Source organism: Leucoraja erinacea, chromosome 2 (genome assembly GCF_028641065.1).
Source record: "Leucoraja erinacea ecotype New England chromosome 2, Leri_hhj_1, whole genome shotgun sequence".
Taxonomy (NCBI): Eukaryota; Metazoa; Chordata; class Chondrichthyes; order Rajiformes; family Rajidae; genus Leucoraja; species Leucoraja erinaceus.
The window spans coordinates 29,642,210-29,661,815 of NC_073378.1; the positions used below are offsets into that span (position 1 = coordinate 29,642,210).

Genomic DNA, 19,606 nt, shown 5'->3' on the forward strand with positions numbered 1-19,606 from the left:
AGTATGTGGATGTGGGCACGCCTGGAAGTGTCGCTGGTGGCAGGATCTGGAGAGAGACCTCCCTTGGGCAGACACTGGAAAATGGAACAGCAGGCATGCCTGATGCCGAACCTCTGCCAGGAGAAGACAATAGACAATAGGTGCAGGAGCAGGCCATTTGGCCCTTCGAGGCAGCACTGCCATTCAATGTGATCATGGCTGATCATCCCCAATCAGTACCCGTTCCTGCCTTCTCCCCATATCCCCTATCTTCTAGAGCCCTATCTAGCTCTCTCTTGAAAGTATCCAGAGAACCTACCTCCACCGCCCTCTGAGGCAGAGAATTCCACAGACACAGAAGACAACCCGGGCATTTCTTATTCACCGGTTGCTGATGATGCCTTTGCACTAAGGCCATGGTTGATGAAGCCATACCCACACAGGCATTTCACAAGGGTCCAGAGGATCTTTAATTCCAGGCTGCCCAGGGCTAGGAGGGTTGTAGAAAATGCATTTGGCATCCTGTCAAACAGATTTCGATGCTTGCACAAAACTATGGAACAGGAGCCCAAGAATGTCGAGACTATTGTGTTTGCAGCATGTGTTCTGCACAACCTTATCCGCATGAGAGGTGCAGCTGCAGGATCAGTGACAGCCATGCAGGACGGTGACTTGGTGGACAGTCAGACAGGAAGCATAACCCCAGGTGCGTGGTGGAGTGGTGTACACAACGTAACTTTGGTGTCACTGCAGCGTTCTCCAGGTAACACGGGGACTAAGAGTGCAAAAGCGCAGAGAGACCATCTCTGCTCATACTACAATTCAATACTGGACAGTGTGCCGTGGCAGGACAACGACAGCAGACAACAGGCACATCACTGCATGAGGAGAGCCCACATGCAGACACATTCAGTAAATGTTATGTTCAGTTCAAATCCTGCTGACTTTGTTTGATTTCAGTTTAAGTGTGGATTTATATTTTCATTTTAGTGTAAATAATTTCATTGCATCTGTCTGCTCTTGAAGCAGTGATTATCATGCACCTGCTTGTCTGATTAGTGTAGGTAGATCTCCAAACATAGCCCTTGAGTGTAGAGCATTTTCTGTTTTATTGCCAGAATGTAGGCTAGTGCAAAGATCCTATAGCGGAGCAAGATAGATCACACCTGCGAAATGCAATGGGCTGACGTGTAGTACGCAACGGAGCGGAACGTGGGCCTTTTTTTCATCCATTTCCGTAACCCGACCCGACCCGACCCGACTCGCAGTGTAATCAACGTTGCAGGGGAACAGTTTGTGTTAATAAATTAAAATTCTGAAAATGAGGAGAAGATTTTTACCAAATAACTTTTATTTTTACGAGGATGTTTCCGTAACCGGCTTCCGTCTCCGCACTATTATCCTATGGGATCTTTGGTGCGGAGACGGGAGCCGGTTACGGAAATGGGGCCTAAAATTACCCATGAATCTGCCCATGACCGTACTGCGTCTTTTTCGTCGAGTGGACTATCTTGCTCACTATAGGGTCTTTGGGCTCGTGCTTCATTTCTCAGCTGAATGAGAGGAAATACTGGAAATACTTCTTTGTGTTTTATTTGTTAATTGACATGTATGAGAAGCCCTTTTTCAAACCACTGTGTTGTTTGCCGTGGTGCTCCATTTCTCAAGATGTGTAAAAATGCACTTTATTTATTGGACGAGATGAATAAAGACTTTGTTTCGCATTCACCGTGCTGTTTGTCTTATTTTCTGATCTACTGAAAGGTTAAATTATTTTACATTTGAAAAGCACCAGCATACGAGGCACCTGAGACCTTTCTCACTCTCACAAATGATTGTGAGAAGTAAGATTGTATCACTTCCTCTATTTGGTGTTTTATGATGAAAGGAATATGACATTCAAGTCATAAGACTTTGGAATGATATAAAAATGAAGACTTGCCGACATCAATTAGATTTTGAGAACAAAGAACTCTCTTTTATGGTGCACTAAAGTAAACAAACAGTGAGAATCAAACGGATTCTTAAACCCCTGTCCCACGGTACGAGTTCATTCCAAGAGTTCTCCCGAGTTTGCCCTGAACTCGGAGATTTACGGTAATGGCCACTCGTCGGTACTTGGGGCTCTCATGGACATTTTTCATCATGTTGAAAAATCTTCACGAGTCTTCCCGTGCTTACCTGCCATTAGCGAGTCTTCCCGAGTACCTGTCGTTAGCGCTAAGGGACGTCCCCGAGCTCCGACGTACCCGCTACGCTAATTCTCCGTGCTTACCATAAGTTTGATTTTTTTTTTTAAACTTGGGAGAGCTCTTGAATGAACTCGTACCGTGGGACAGAGCTATGAAAAGGGTGTTTAACACTATCACCCATTACAAAATGTGGGAGTATCAAAAAAAAAACCAAAACCCGAAAACAGGCAAAAAACAACATATACGTACAGATAAGAATCTACATCAGAGGGAAAACAATACTAGTCCCAGGTCCCCGTGCCCCTCTCTCCCTTCATCAAAAGGTTCGAGCCAGCACCGCCATTCAATGTGATCATGGCTGATCATCCCCAATCAGTACCCCGTTCCTGCCTTCTCCCCATATCCCCTGACTCCGCTATTTTTAAGAGCCCTATCTAGCTCTCGAAAGCATCCAGAGAACCTGCCTCCACCGCCCTCTGAGGCAGAGAATTCCAGACTCACCACTCTGAGAAAAAGTGTTTCCGCATCTCCGTTCTAAATGGCTTACTCCTTATTCTTAAACTGTGGCCCCTGGTTCTGGACTCCCCCAACATCGGGAACATGTTTCCTGCCTCTAGCATGTCCAAACCTTTAACAATCTTATATGTTTCAATGAGATATCCTCTCATCCTTCTAAACTCCAGAGTGCACAAGCCCAACTGTTCCATTCTCAGCATATGACAGTCCTGCCATCCCGGGAATTAACCTTGTAAACCTACGCTGCACTCCCTCAATAGCAAGAATGTCCTTCCTCAAATTAGGGGATCAATTAAAGAAAAGAGCTGGGATTAAATAGAACTTCTAGCATAGGATGTCTTCCAAGAAATGAAAAGGTTGCAGAAAGTAAACAGACATGCACCTAAAAGCCATTGAGGCCCTGTTTTAATTGCCTGCCTTCCGCATATTTAATGTGGTCTTTCTTGAAGGCAGGATTCAAAGTTTAAAACAAACAGCCTTAAGACAAACATTACATGTGTTAATTGCCTGTCCTCACGCATATTCAATTTAAGGGCTTTTGGAGACAGGATTCAACCTTCAAACACACAACCTGTGAAAGTTGTCTGCAACATAGGTTTACAGCTGCAGGGCAACATTATTGAACACAAACCTACTAGAGAAGTTTTATTTTACGCAAAATAAAGAACTTTTACATCAGTGAGACTGTAATTTTTGTAATCATGGATAAAAGAAAATGGTTGACCTGCTGATGCCCCAATATATCATAATATACTCACATGGGCACCCCAGTACAATCCTCATTTCGATAATACTCTCTGCATTTATCATAGAGGATTTCATTTGCCCGATACCACTCTATAAGGTCTCCCTTTTGCTGCCTGTTGAAGGGAAAGGGTATGACTTTTCTCCATCCACCCTTACTCAATGGGGCATTCGAATCTGACGCAGTGGCAGACACAGCTACCGGGGAGGCGATCTGCACATTTTCAACCTCAGATTCAGTTTCAGCTTTAATCCACACACACCTGGATCTCCTGCCATCAGGCAAGAGATATCGAAGCATCAAAGCCCGGACTACGAGGCTGCTAAACAGCTTCCTACCACAGGCTGTGAGGCTGCTAAACAGTCACTCTGCACCCACAGTCACTTAACTTGACTCTGCGGCTGGCACGGACACTTTAATACTGGCACTGGCCACTCAAATCAGCGGCCCCGGACATTTTTTATGATTGGTTATTGTATTTTAACATTGTGTTTTTTTTACCTGCTTTTAACTATTTATACTGTTCCATCAGGGACTGGATTGTTTTTTAGTGTTATTATGTGTGAAGTGTTTTAAATTTCATGTGCGATGCTCCGCTATTCACTGGGAAACGTCTTTTCATTTTGCACTGTAACAACTGTTGCTTGCAAGATGACAATAAAGGTTGATTGATTGATTGATTGATTGAATTGTCATTGTCAGTGTACAGTGCATAGGCAACGAAATGCAGTGTTTTCTCCCTGTTCTCCTGCTGCAGGGAGCCCACATGCAGTGTTGCATCTCCTCCTGTTGCATTTCCTCCTGCCTCTCCTCCTCCTCCTGTGTGAAAACGTATTTCCTCATCTCTGTTTTCAATGGCTTACCCCTTATTCTTAAACTGTGGCCCCTAGTTCCAGACTTCCCCCAACATCGGGAACATGTTTCCTGCCTCTAGCATGTCCAAACCCTTAATAATCTTATATGTTTCAATAAGAGCCCCTCGCATCCTTCTACATTTGAGAGTAAACAAGCCCAACCGCTCCATTCTCTCAGCCTATGACAGTCCCGCCATCCCGGGAATTAACCTTGTGAACCTACGCTGCCCTCCCTCAATAGCAGGAATGTCCTTCCTCAAATTTGGAGACCAAAAATGCACACAATACTCCAGGTGTGGTCTCACTAAGGCCCTGTATAACTGTAGAGGGACCTCTTTGCTCCTACACTCAACTCCTCTTGTAATGAAGGCCAAATGGCTGATCGTCCACAATCAATAACCCGTGTCTGCGTTCTCCCCATATCCCTTGTTTCCACTATCCCCGAGAGCTCTATCTAGTAACTCAGTGAGACAATTTATTTTAGTAGTTTAGTTTATTTAGTGCGCAGGCCAATTAGAGACATCGGCCAAACCTTAGGCTTACCAAAATCAATTGTTTGGAACATCATTAAGAAGGGAGCACTGGTGAGCTTACTAATCGCTGGCTCGAAGGGCCGAATGGTCTCCTCCTGCACCTATTTTCTATGTTCCTATACTACTATCTTCGGTTTAAACCAGCATCTGCAGTTCCTTCCTACACATTTACCTTGCGCTAAACCAGGGGTGGGGAACCTGCGGACTTAAGGCCACATGTGGCCTTCTAGGCCATTAAGTGCGGCCTTTTGAATGAATCCAAATTTTGCAGAACAAATCCTTTTATTTTTATTATATGTTTTTGTTCGTCTTTTATTATTTAAATTTTAATCTTAAAATGAACGTATTTAAAATACCAAAGTATAAAAGAAGATTCAACAAAATAATCCTCCCCGACTGATGGCCACAATTAAAACATTAGTGAGTCATGGGGGTTATTTTAACAAAATAATGTACATCTTGAAGTATATCTAATTGAAGTTTCTTGGATGCAGCCTTATTAGATTACAGCTAACTTAATGCGGCATTCCAACATGAAACGGTTCCCCACCCCTGCGCTAAACATGATTTCCTTGTCATGTATCTGGCGCTGTGAGGCAGCAACTCCACCTCTGCACCACCCTACTGGCTCTTACACCCCCCCACACCCCCACCACAAAAACCCAGTGTAATTCAAGGCTGCAAAAACTGTAGACAGTTAAAGTACTTTATTATTGATAATAGTTGATCCTACAAACATTAGAAATTGTCATTTTATATATACATATGTGTATAAAAAAAAAATCACAGACAGTGACAATAAAATGGCAGATACTTCACTTCATCGGTGACCAGAGAGAAAAGTGAAAACATAACACATAATTGTAATTAATTTATCAGCCAAGTATGTAAAAACATATAAGAAATGAGATTAGGAATTACATTATATAGAACAGTAGAAATTAATTGGAGAATAAAATGCTTGTTCTGGCTTCATCTGTGCGAGGTGCAGCAGACCACGTGTGTTGAAGAGGTTCGACTTGCTTGAACCCTGTGTATCTCTGTAGTCCCAAACCTACATACAATGAGCTCTTGACGGAACTAGGCCAGTGCTCGCTGGAGTTTTGAAGGATGGGACACACACACACACACACACACACACATCATTGGTGACTTACCGAATTGTGAAAGGTCTGGAGCGAGTGGGTGTGGAGAGGATGTTTCCACTAGTCGGAGAGTCTAGGACCAGATGCCACAACCTCCGAATAAAAGGACATTCATTTAGAAAGGAGATGGAGCAATTTCTTTAGTCAGAGTGATTTGACAGATTCTTGTTCAAGAAAGAACTGCAGATGCTGGAAAAATCGAAGGTAGACAAAAATGCTGGAGAAACTCAGAGGTTAGAGGTTAGGGGGAGAGGGCAGGAGAATGGGGTTAGGAGGGAGAGATAGATCAGCCATGATTGAATGGCAAAGTAAACTTGATGGGCCGAATTGTCTCATTTTGCTCCTAGAACCAATGAACAAAATTGGTTTCCAGTTGTGCGTGAAGAGACACCACCAACCAGTACGTCCCCTGTACACTCTCAGTCCATTACCCTCTGTCCCCCACAGATGCTGCCTGTCCCACCGAGTTGACAGACAGGCGACAGAAAAGGGTCCCGACCTGAAACGTCACCTGTCCATGTTCTCCAGAGACGCTGCCTGGCCCACTAAGTCACTCCAGCACTTTGTTCAGGAAGATATGGAAATGCTTTAGTCAGAGGGTAGTGAATCTGTGGAATTCATTGCCACAGAAGACTGTGGAGGCCAAGTTAATGGATATGTTGGATAAGGCACAGATAGATAGATTCTTGATTAGTGCGGGTGTCAGGGGTTATGGGGAGAAGGCTGGAGAATGGAGTTAGCAGGGAGAGATAGATCAGCCACGATTGAATGGCGGAGTAGACCTGATGGGCCGAATGGCCTAATTCTACTCCTATCACTTTTGAACTTTACAATTCGTAGATTTAATTATCACAGAAATAAAAATATTCTCCTCATCTATTGGCGGATAAATTAAAATACAAATGTCTTTCAAAAGTTGATATACAAGTGGAAATATCTTCAAGGAAAAGCTGTTTGGACGCACAAGCTGCAATAGAGCTTTAAGCTCAACACACAGTACGGCCGTTAGTTAATGTTCTAGTATATAATGTAAACATTGCTTAACCTTTGGTATCTAAACCTGCACAACAGATTTTAAGAAACCACAGTACTGGCATCCAAATCAACGCTATTTCCATTTCTTGTTTGATTCTCAATACCATAACCACCAGCAGTGAACAAGTCATAGGATGATTCATTAATCACTTAGGAGTCTAATCCCAGCTGGTTAGCAGCATCCAGTTCAAGTATAGTCATGATGTGCACCATAAATATCAGAAAAGGTCTTTAGAGATGCAGCGCGGAAACAGGCCCTTCGGCTCACCGAGTCCGTGCCGACCAGCGATCATCCCGAACACTAACCCTATCCTACACACACTAGGACCAACCTGTACGTCTTTGCAGTGTGCGAGGAAACCGGAGCACCCAGGGAAAACCCACGCAGGTCAGGGGGAGAACTTACGAACTCAGTACAGACAGCACCTGTAGTCAGGATCGAACCCGGGTCTCTGGCGCTGTGAGGCAGCGACTCTACCGCTGCGCCACCCGCCAAGATGCATTGATTTTCGTGGTTGTGGATCTCAAGGTTATCTCCATGTTGCAAGTCTGCAACTGTTGGTGTTGGCAGCTCTTGTGTTTGATGCTTGCATTTCAGATGAGGTTGAGAATGGCCATTTCGCCCGGTCTCAGTTCCCACATTTTCGGGGGGGGGACTTCCGATGGCGGTGGGGGGGGGGGGGGGGGGGGGGGGGGGGGGGGGGGGGGGGGGGGAGGGCAGAGATTTTGTCCAGATTAAAGGGCTCAGACCCCCAGCTGCTGGGAAAATCAGTGGCATACCTGCAACATGCAGAAACAAAGAACTGCAGATGCTGACTAATACAGGCACTGCATAATAGGAACACTAGTAGCATGACAGCAGACACCACTTTCGAAAATATGAATACCTTTTTAATTTCATCTGTCATTGATCAGTGCAACTGGACAACATTTTAAATGAACATGCATTTGTGGTTTAAATCAAGCAAATCCATTTTAAATGAACACACCATTTTCAGGCACAATCCTCGGTTTACATTACAGTGGTCAAATGTCTTGTGCAAAGTAAGCTTGAAATATTCTTTAAAAAGAATGGATTCACAATTAAAAAAAATTAAATCAACAGGTTAATTTCTTGGTTCCTTGCAGCATGTAAAACACGTCAAAAAAAAATTGTTCCTCCTGCTCACAAAAATCAGAAGGATGTTCCTGCTGATCCTTATAGAGTGAAGATCAAACGTGGAATTCAATTTCATACCCAGAGGCGATAAAATCCAAGCACGATGGTGAGGCAGGTGAAAACCGAACCTGCAGGGAAACAGCCATTGAAATAAAGACCAATGTTACAAGCAAAACTATGTCACTTTTTAATAACTATCTAAAAAAATTGTTTTCTCGCGCTGCACTTAATTCTAATCGATCACTAGGGAAGCAATGTCAGTCGAACACTTTACACTGCAAAAATCAGTCTCTTCATTCAGGGTGGGGCGATGGTGCAGCTGTTTCAGGCAACTGAACCATCCTACCGCAAGCAGAGGGCAGTCCTGAACTACTATCCACCTCATTGGTGACCCTCGGACCACCCTTGATTGGACTTTGCTGGCTTTACCTTGCACTACACGTTATTCCCTTATCATGTATCTGTACACTGCAAATGGCTCGATTGTAATCATATATTGTCTTTCCGCTGACTGGATAGCACGCAACTAAAAGCTTTTCACTGGACCTCGGTACACGGGACAATAGACTAAACTAACTGTAACTGGTAGAGCTGCTGCCTCAGCTGGAGACCCAGGTTTGACCCCGACCACGGGAGCTGCCTGTGTAAGTTTGTAGGTTCTCCCTGCGACCACGTGGGTTTCCTCCGGGGGCTCCGGTCTCCTCCCACACTCCAAGGACGTACAGGTTTGGAGGTTAATTGGCTTCGATCCTGACTACGGGAGTTTCCTCCGGGTGCCCAATTTCCTCCCATATCCCAAGGGCGTACAGGTCTAAGTTAATTGGCCGTCTTTAAATTGCCCCCCCCGTCTTTTTAATTCCGAGACTATGACCTCTGGTCCTAGACTCTCCCACTCCACATCCAACATCCTCTCCACATGCACTCTCTCTAGGCACTTTCACTATTCTGTTTGTTTTGAATGAGATCCCCCCCTCATCCTTCTAAACTTCAGCGAGTACAGGCCCAGTGCCATCAAACGCTCATCATATGTTAACCCACTCATTCATGGGATCAATTCTCGTAAACCTCCTCTGGAGCCCTAGTGAGACCACACCTGGAGTATTGTGTGCAGTTTTGGTCCCCAAATTTGAGAAAGGACATTCTTGCTATTGAGGGAGTGCAGCGTATGTTTACAAGGTTAATTCCCGGGATGGCGGGACTGTCATATGTTGAGAGAATGGAGCAGCTGGGCTTATACACTCTGGAGTTTAGAAGGATGAGAGGGTATCTCATTGAAACATATGATTGTTAAGGGCTTGGACATGCTAGAGGCAGGAAACATGTTCCCGATGTTGGGGGAGTCCAGAACCAGGGGCCACAGTTTAAGAATAAGGAGTAAGCCATTTAGAACGGTGACGAGGGAACAATTTTTCTCACAGAGAGTGGTGAGTCTGTAGAATTCTCTGCCTCAGAGGGCGGTGGAGGCAGGTTCTCTGGATTCTTTCAAGAGAGAGCTGGATAGGGCTCTTAAAAATAGCGGGTCAGGGGATATGGGGAGAAGGCAGGAACGGGGTACTGATTGGGAATGATCAGCCATGATCACATTGAATGACGGAGCTGGCTCGAAGGGCCGAATGGCCTACTCCTGCACCTATAGTCTATTGACCCTCTCCAGAGCCAGCACGTCCTTCCTCAGAGATGGGGCGCAAAATTGCTCACAATACTCCAAACGTGGCCTGACCAACACCTTATAGAGCCTCAGCATTACATCCCTGCAAGGTTACAGAAGGAAGAGGTATCATCATTGCTAGTACACTGGATATCAGTGACGCTGATGACGAGTGTCACTCCGGTGCAGTGGCTGGTCTGAAAACCTGATCCGTACCTGCTAAATATTTAATGGTGTCGAGTTTGTGCGATTCCAACAGAGTTTTGAGCCCGGCGACTTCGGTGTCGATCTTTTGGTTTGCCTGCGTGACAGCCCGCCCTTGTAGCGAATTCTGCAAATTGAACGAGCCCACACATCAAAGCTCCCGACGGCGACGTCAAACAGTTTATAAATGATCAAAAGCTCGCACCAAATAAGTCTAGCGATCCTTGAGGGAGATTTGGACAGATTGGGAGAGTGGGCAGCGCGGTAGCATTGCAATGGGCAGCAAGGTGGCGCTGCGGTAGAGTCGCTGCCTCACAGCGCCACAGACCCGGGTTCAATGCTGGCCACAGGTGCTTGTCTGTACGGAGTTGGTACCTTCTCCCCCGTGACACGCGTGGGTTTTCTCAGTTCTTCCGCTTTCCTCCCACACTCCAAAGACGTGCAGGTTTGTCGGTTAATTGGCTTGGTAAATGTACAAATTGTCCCTAGTAGGTGCAGGATAGCGTTAACAAAATTCTTAAGGGGTTGGACAGGCTAGATGCAGGAAGATTGTTCCCGATGTTGGGGAAGTCCAGGACAAGGGGTCACAGCTTAAGGATAAGGGGGAAATCCTTTAAAACCGAGATGAGGAGAACTTTTTTCACACAGAGAGTAGTGAATCTCTGGAACTCTCTGCCACAGCGGGTAGTTGAGGCCAGTTCATTGGCTATATTTAAGAGGGAGTTAGATGTGGCCCTTGTGGCTAAGGGGATCAGAGGGTATGGAGAGAAGGCAGGTACGGGATACTGAGTTGGATGATCAGCCATGATCATATTGAATGGCGGTGCAGGCTCGAAGGGCCGAATGGCCTACTCCTGCATCTAATTTCTATGTTAACATCAAAAATCTGCTTACCCACCGCACCACCTCCAGGCCCCTCAGATCGGCCGACTTGGGGTTACTGATCATCCCGCGGTCTAGGCATAAGCTCAGGGGCGACCGCGCTTTTGCGGTTGCAGGTCCTAGACTGTGGAACAGCATCCCTCTTCCCATCAGAACTGCCCCCTCCATCAACTCTTTTAAGACTAGAAACTTATTTCTACTCTCAAACCTTTTATTGACGTCCTCTGAGGGAACGCTGTATGTATGTATTTATGTGTGTATTATTGATCTATGTACCACTGTTTGTAGCATGTTAGTACCTGCACCAATGTAAAGCACTTTGGTCAACGAGAGTTGTTTTTAATTGTGTTATTGAAATAAAATTGACTTGACTTAATGTGCTGGGATCGCTGGTCGGCGCGGACCCGTTGGGACGAAGGGCCTGTTTCCGCGCTGTATCTCTAAACCTGTGTGGGTTTTCTCTGAGATCTTCGGTTTCCTCCCACGTCTACCAAAGACGTACAGGTTTGTAGGTTCACTGGCTTGGTAAAATTGTTGTGTGTGTGTGTGTGTGTGTGTGTGTGTGTGTGTGTGTGTGTGTGTGTGTGTGTGTGTGTGTGTGTGTGTGTGTGTGTGTGTGTGTGTGTGTGTGTGTGGGGTAGTGTTAATGTGCGGTGATGACTGGTTAGCATGGACTCGGTGGGCTGAAGGGCCTGTTTCCACGGTGCATCTCTAAACTAAACTAACAGAAAAACTAAACTGATAGGTGGATACAGGTGTGAGGGAGGGTGGGTGGGGGGGGGGGAGGGGGGGGGGGTGATTGGGAGAGTTGGGCAATATCTAGACATTTAAATTTGTGAAGAGTAACACAAGTTTCAAAGCAATATTCTCACCAATTCCACAATGTCCGATCTGGTTTCCAACACTCTCTTTTCATGCTCGGTTAACTGTAGAGGCAGACAAAAGCGTTACAAGTGATACTAAAAATAACACAAGTTGCGTATAAGGTTATATTGGAGCACTGCTTAAGATCAGAAGTAATGTTCTGTTGCATTAACCAAAATGCTGCACTAAATACACATTAATACATTAAAGGAAAATGCTATAAAATGTTCTTACGGGATGCAAATGCTTTTCCACCAAGTGAGGGGACATGACGTTTAGATAATCTAGGGTTGAAATTATTTTGTGGTACTTGATTTTGGAAAGATATTAAACATTTCATAGCCTTATACTTAATATTCACAGCTACAATTGCACTGTAGTGTTGCTTCAGATACTACTTTCAATCAAATCCAGAGACTGTCACAGAGACCATAGTCATAGAGTCATCCAGCACGAAACAGGCCCTTCAGCCCAACTTGCCCACACCGACCAACATGTCCCAGCTACACTAGTCCCACCTGCCTGCGTTTGGCCAATATCCCTCTTATCCTGTCCTATCCATGTACCTGTCTAAATGTTTCTCAAATTTTGCGATAGTCCCAGCCTCAACTACCTCTTCTGGCAGCTCGTTCCATACACCCACCAGCCTTTGCCTGAAAAGATTATCCCTCAGGTTCCTATTAAATCTCCCCCCCCCCCTCACCTTAAACCCATGTCCTCTGGTTCTCGATTCCCCTACTATGGGCAAACAACTCTCATGTCTATTTCTCTCATGATTTTGTAAACTTCTGTAGGATATAAAGATATATCTGCTCAAGAAATCCTGGTGAAAAATCATCTTACTTAGAAAATGTAGAATTATTACATGTAGTGAAGAGTAGATCGGGTTGTAAAACAAGACATGGTAGTTAAAATGTTAAAAATGTTAAAAACCCTAAGTCACGGTGGTGCAGCGGTGCAGAGTTGCTGCCTTTCAGCAAGTGCAGCGCCTGAGACTCGAGTTCAATCCCGGCTACAGGTGCTGTCTATACGGAGTTTGTACGTTCTCCCCGTGACCTGCATGGGTTTTCACAGGGAGCTTTGGTTTCCTCCCACACCCCAAAGACGTGCAGGTTTGTAGGTTAATTGGCTTGGTGTAAATGTAAACAATTGTCCCTAGTGTGTGTAGGATAGCGTTAATGTGGGAGATCGCTGGTCGGCACGGACTCGGTGGGCCAAAGGGGCCTGTTTCCGCACTGTATCTCTAAACTAAACTTGGGGGGGGATGGGGTCAGCCAGCATCTCTGGAGGACCTGTATAGGGGACGTTTCCGGTTGTTACCCTTCTTCAGATTTTACTTTAGAACTAGACCCTTAAGCCCACGGAGTGTGCGCCAACCAGCGATCCCCATACACTAACACTCCTACACACACTAGGGACAATCTACAATTTTTACCGGAGCCAATTAACCTATATAACAATACAGCACGGAAACAGGCCATCTCGGCCCTACAAGTCCGTGCCGAACAACTTTTTTTCCCTTTAGTCCCACCTGCCTGCACTCATACCATAACCCTCCATTCCCTTCTCATCCATATGCCTATCCAATTTATTTTTAAATGATACCAACGAACCTGCCTCCACCACTTCCACTGGAAGCTCATTCCACACCGCTACCACTCTCTGAGTAAAGAGTGTCTTTGTTCAGTATGTCTTTGGAGTGTGGGAGGAAACCGGGCACATGGTCACGGGGAGCGCGTACAAACTCCGTACGGTCAACATCCATGGTCAGGATCGAACCTGGGTCTCTGGCGCTATAAGTAAGCAACCCGAGCGTTGCGCCGCACCAATAGTGTTGGGAATTCCTCTTGGAAATTTGATGGTATTTTCCAGCATAAGTTCTGGCCTATTTTGTATTTCAATTGTGTTCGCAGAATCAGGTGCATTCCCAGTAACCCTGCCCCCTCACGCTCAGACATTAATTGTAAACGGCTCCCTCTCTGCACTGAATTACTCAGGAGGAACTCTAGGACCACATTCATAGCTTGCACATCTCCATCAGATACTCCTAGCTGGAAAGGGCGTCAAGAAGATTCACAAGGACGTTGCCAGGACTCGAGGGTCTGAGCTATAGGGAGAGGTTGAGCAGGCTGGGGGGTAGGAGATTGCAACCGTCACGTGGTCCGCCCTGTTTCGACAAATGCAATCAACCAGTCGTGCACAATCAAATAAGATCAAATAGAACAAGTTGTCCCACAACTTTAGGCTGTGCACGCCATACGCAAGAAGAAGAAGAAGCAGGCCGGACTTTATTCGTTGGAGCGCAGTTGGATGAGGTGTACAAAATCACGAGGGGAATGGATCAGGTAGAGTCTCTTGCCTAGAGTAGGGGAATCGAGAACCAGTGGACATAGGCTTAAGGTGAGGGGGGGGGGGAAGATTTAATAGGAACATTAGGGGTAACTTTTTTTTAAACCACACAAAGAAAGGGTGGCGGTGTATGAAACGAGCTACCAGAGGAGGTAGTTGAGGCTGGGACTATTGCAACATTTAAGAAACATTTAGACAAGTACATGGATAGGACAGGTTTAGATGGATACAGGCCAAACGCAGGCAGGTGTAGATAGATGGGACATGTTGGTCAGTATGGGGAAGTTGGGCTGAAGGGCCTGTTCCCACACTGTGTGACTCAATTCCACATTAATTAAGCAACAAAAAGGTGCCTGTAACTATGAAGATGTCTCACCATTTCTTGGACTCTACCTTTTTGCAGATTCAGGTCCAGTTTGTTGTTCGATGAAACTTTGACAACTTCATCCTAAAAAGAAGCATTTCGAAACATTAATCTAAATATGGAAGCATGCTGCTTGAAATTGTTGAAGTTCAAGGGACAATAAGTATTTTGCATGGTATTCCTGGTATTTGTCAATCATTCATTACATTAACAAAACACCCTTTAAGGCTATGTTAAAAATTCCCCTACAGTACATTTGGAGAAGTCAGTGGATTTGTCACATGCAGTGGGTGGCGCAGCAGTAGAGTTGCTGCCTTATGGCTCCAGATACCCGGGTTCTACGGGTGTGTCTATACGAAGTTTATACGTTCTCCCCGTGACCTGCGTGGGTTTTCTCTGAGATCTTCGGTTTCCTTCCACACTCTAAATACATAGGTTTGTAGGTTAATTAGCTTGGTATAAATGTAAATTGTCCCTAGTGTGCATAAGAGAGTGTCAGTGTGCTGGGATCGTTGGTTGCCGCGGACCCAGTAAGCTGAAGGGCATGTTTCCGTGCTGTTCTCTAAACTAAACACGTACATAGAATCCTAAACGCAACATTCAAAATGGAACCTAGATTGACAGATGGACTTAGGTCACAATCTGACTAAATAGTAGAGACAAATTCAGGGGATTAAATGTCCAATTCCTGTTCCTATGCGCTGTTAGAGTACGCTATCAGAAATAAGCAAAATTTAACAATTTAGTTTAAAAATCTGGTTTTTTGAGACCTTTGATAAAGCCTTAATATGTTCATGTCATGTCATAAGGAGTGAAATTGGGCCATTCGGCCCATCGAGTCTACTCTGACATTCAATCATGGCTGATCTTTCTCTCCCTCTCAATCCCATTCTCCTGCCTTCTCCCCATATGCCCTGGCACTCGTACTATTCAAGAAACTGTCAATTTCTGCCTTAAAAATACCCAATAACCTGGCCTCTGCAGCCGGCTGTGGTGATTTCAATTTCAGATTCACCACCTTTTTAATGGCACGTCCTTTTACTTTTCGCTGTACTTCAGTACGCATGAGAATAAACTAAACCTTTATTTGGAGGCTGTGCCCTCTGGCCTTAGACTCTCCCACAAGTGGAAACATCCTCATCGCATCTACGCTATACAGTCCTTTCACTATTCGGTATGTTTCAATGAGGTTCCCCCTCATCCTTCTAAACTCCAGCGAGTACAGGCCCAGTGTCGTCAAACGCTCATCATATGTTAACCCAATCATTCCTGGGATCATTCTCGTAAACCTTCTCTGGCCCATCTCCAAAATGCTGTGGAACAGCACTTAAATGTCACCTTTACAGGTAAAAATCCTGGAAGTTTGATGAGTATATGGGGACCGTGCTAAGCATAAATGTGCTAATGACAATCCATTACGTCTTCACTATTCCATGGGTTTCACAGTGCCTTGTACACACTAACTTCAACAATGACTAATTAGATTATACTAATGAGCTTAAAATGTTCAAATTATTTAATCGAAAAAGACAAGGTTAAGGATAAAGATTAAGAAAGTATCAGGAGCTTTCCCGCGGATTGTCACCTTGTCGTGGTGGATTAGCTTGTGAATGCCTGAGAGTGATGCCGTCTGGACCTGTGCTCCTGGTAGGGTCACCCATGGCGGTAAGGTCGAGAGGGAGGTCTCATACAAAGAGCAATCCAACCAAGACCTCAACGGTGGAACAGGCAGAGGACGATGGCTGACCTTAGTGGAGCGTCACAACGGCTGGGAAGGCGGATGAAGGCTGCAGCAGAAAAGGGTCTCCGGTCATCTTGGACTCCATGCCACTGGATCCTGACCCAGATCTGTCAAGTACCGTGGGGTGGCTGTCTGTGCACCAGTCTCCCCACGTTAAACAAAGTCACGCACAGGCGTCCTCCATGAGAGGACAGTCATACTCGCTTCGAGTGACCGCCGATGATGATGATGAGTACCAGGAGTACACTTACATTTGTTTAGTTTAGAGATTTTTACTTCAGAGATACAATGCGGAAACAGGCACTTTTGCCCCACTGAGTCCTTGCCGTCAACCCATCCCTGTACTTTACCACTATCCTACACACTAGGGATAACTTAACAAAGTCAATTTACCTACAAACCTGTACGTCTTTGAAATGACCTGTACGTCTTTTGAATGCGGGAGGAAACCAGAGCACCTGGGGAAAACCCCCACGCTCACGGGGAGAACGTACAAACTCCGTACCCTTTTGATGGATTAAAAGATACAGCATGGAAAAAGGCCCTTCGGCAGAAAGGGCCTTCGGGACGAAACCAGAGCACACGGATGAAACCCACTCAGTCACAGGGAGAACGTGCAGACTCCACACCGACAGAACCCGTGGTCAGGATCGAACCAAGGCTTCTGGCGCTGTAACGCAGCAACTCTACGCTGCACCACTGTGGCACCCCAACATGCAACCCACTGATTTTTACAAGGTTGTCTTCTGGTGGGCGGCGCGACTCTTGTCAGCAGCGGCCTCTGCAGCCCGTCCGCGTTTTATTATTTTCTGTCTATGTTTTTATGTAGTTTTTGTTATTTTTTGTTGGGGTGTGTGTGTTGGGGGGGGGGGGGGGTGGGGTGGGAAGGGGGAAACTTTTAAAATCTCTCCCTGGCGGGGACGACCGACCTTTTCTCGTCGGGTCTACGTTATCGTTGGGGCTGCAATGAGGAGCGGCCTCCAACAGGAAGAGACCGGGGACACTGGTGCCGACGACTCACCGTCACCGTCGCGGAGCTGGCCGAGTCCGGAGCGGGTGGAGCGGTGGAGGAGCGCTGCTGCTGCTGCTGCGGCCCGACCGGAGAGTCGGAGGCTTCAACTGCAGGTCTGCGGACGGCGGCACCGGGAGCCCGCGGGTCCCTGGAGGGAGACCGCTTTTCAGGGCTCTCGCAACGGCGACTTCCCCCGCCCGAGTTGCGGGGTTGAAGAGCTCCTGGAGCGGGGCCTGACATCACCGCCCCGCGCGGCTTGGAAAGGACTCTGCGAGCGCACACCGGGGGCTCCAACATCAAGACCCGGTGTGCGACCTCGCACCACCCGGCGTGGCTTTAATGGCCGCGGGACAATTGCCATCGCCAGCCGGGGGCTTTGACTTTGACTCTGACATCGGGGGGGAGAGTGCAGTGGAGAGATAAGTTTATTTGGCCTTCCATCACAGCGATGTGATGGATGTTTATGTAAATTATGTTGTGTCTTGGGGTCTATTTGTTTGTAATGTATGGCTGCAGAAACGGCATTTCGTTTGGACCTCAAGGGGTCCAAATGACAATTAAATGTATCTTGTATCTTGTATCTATACTAGCACTTCTTCAAACAGTAGCTTGCAATTGTGATGCAGAGACTTAAAAGAATGCACCATTTTAATCGGAGTAAACAAAACCTCAAATTGCTTAACCAATGCAAACCTTCCAAATGCTGCACAATTCAGCTTTTGTTTTTTGTTGGTTCCTGAGCAACATGCCATTGATGTCACATTTGAAAATGTTAGTCTTGTGGAAACTTGCAGGGCTTTGGAATTCAGAGACAATCAAGCAGGTAACAAGTAACTGCAAATACGTGTTAGCAGGTAACACAGCTGGTGGAGTTGCTGCATCACGGCGCCAGAGACCCGGGCTCGATCCCGACTGCGGGTGCAGCCGGTGCGGAGTTTGCACGTTCTCCCTGTGCCCGAGCGGGTTTCCTCCGGGTGTTTTGGTTTCCTCCCACATTCCCAGGGCATGTGGGTTTGCGGGTTAATTGGCTGTTCTACATTACCCCTGGTGTGTGGAGAGGGATGAGAAAGTGGGATAACGGGAGTGTGTAAGGGTGATCGATGGTCAGCGTGGACTCGTTGTGCTGAATGGCCTTTTTCCACGCTGTATCTTTCCACCATCAAAAGTGGTTTCACAGTCAGGACTACTGAACTTGCTCCACGTTAATAGATTGTACATTCGTATACTCTGCCATACAACGGGAAAGGTTTCACTGACATCAAAATGAGTCAGTCAGACAGAGTGGAAAAATGCCATTCGGCCCAACTTGCCCACACCGACCAACATGCCCATCTACACTAGTCCCACCTGCCTGCCTGCATTTGGCCCATATCCCTCTTAACCTGTCCTATACATATACCCGTCTAAATGTTTCTTAAACGTATTACCTGCCTCAACTACCTCCTCCAGCAGCTCGTTTCATACACCCACCACTTTTTGTGTGAAAAGGTTACCCCTCAGGTTCCGATTAAATCTCTCCCCCTTCACCTTAAACCTATGTCCTCTGGTTCTCGATTCCCCTACTCTGGGCAAGACTCTTCTGCTTCTACCCGATCTATTCCTCTCATGACATTGTACACCTCTAAAGGTCACCCCTTGTTCTCCTGCGCTCCAAGGAATAGAGTCCCATGGTAAATTTAAAATTCTCACACCAAGAAGTGTTTGCCAAATTCAATAACCTGTTGATCTGCACAATTTTCTTATGATTTGTGAGTATGATTCTGCAGTATATACTGTACAATAAAAACAAAAAAGATTTAATGTGATGCATTTGAACTTTAGTAACTGCATCACATTATCACAGTTTTAGTTTGAGATACAGAGTGGAAATAGGTCCTTTGGTCCGCTATCCTTATCCTACACGCTGGGGACAATTTACACCAAGCCAATTAATCTACAAACCCACACATCTGTGGAGTGTGGGAGGAAACCGGAGAAAGCCCTTGTGGTCATGGGGAGAACGTACAAACTCCTTGCAGACAGCACCCACAGTCAGGATCGAACCCAGGTCTCTGGTGCTACGAGGCAGCAACTCTACCGTTGCTGCCTCACAGTTGTTGCTGGTCTGAAGAAGGGTCTTGACCTGAAACTTTGCCAATTCCTTCTCTCCATGAATGCTGCCTCACCCGCTGAGTTACTCCAGCATTTTGTGTCTACCTTCAATTTTACCAGCACCTGCAGTTCTTCCTTACACAAACTCTATCGTTGCGCCGCCCATGTAAAATATGAATGTGAGATGTGAAATAAAGACTGACGGAGGCTGTTACCAAACTCACTCAGATGTAAAGAGTGTGGGATCGTGGAGAGGGGAACACAGAGAAGATGCATTTGCTAAGTTCTCTAAT

General features: G+C 46.1%; 1 protein-coding gene across 3 annotated transcripts in view; it reads right to left on the bottom strand.

The window, feature by feature from the left end:
* Positions 1 to 7,868: 7,868 nt before the first annotated feature.
* The window catches only part of mcur1 (mitochondrial calcium uniporter regulator 1), a 30,500-nt gene continuing 18,762 nt past the window's right edge, over positions 7,869 to 19,606 (bottom strand). For 2 of the 3 annotated variants that reach the window (XM_055654054.1, XM_055654068.1), the window contains exons 6-9: positions 14,482 to 14,553; positions 11,765 to 11,818; positions 10,023 to 10,137; positions 7,869 to 8,286 (exon numbers count right to left, since the gene is read on the bottom strand). In XM_055654054.1, the coding sequence (XP_055510029.1) occupies positions 8,231 to 8,286; positions 10,023 to 10,137; positions 11,765 to 11,818; positions 14,482 to 14,553 (297 nt within the window). In that variant the 3' untranslated portion in view covers positions 7,869 to 8,230. The remainder of the gene's footprint in view (positions 8,287 to 10,022; positions 10,138 to 11,764; positions 11,819 to 14,481; positions 14,554 to 19,606) is intronic. The other variant, XM_055654059.1, reaches the window with a different exon arrangement.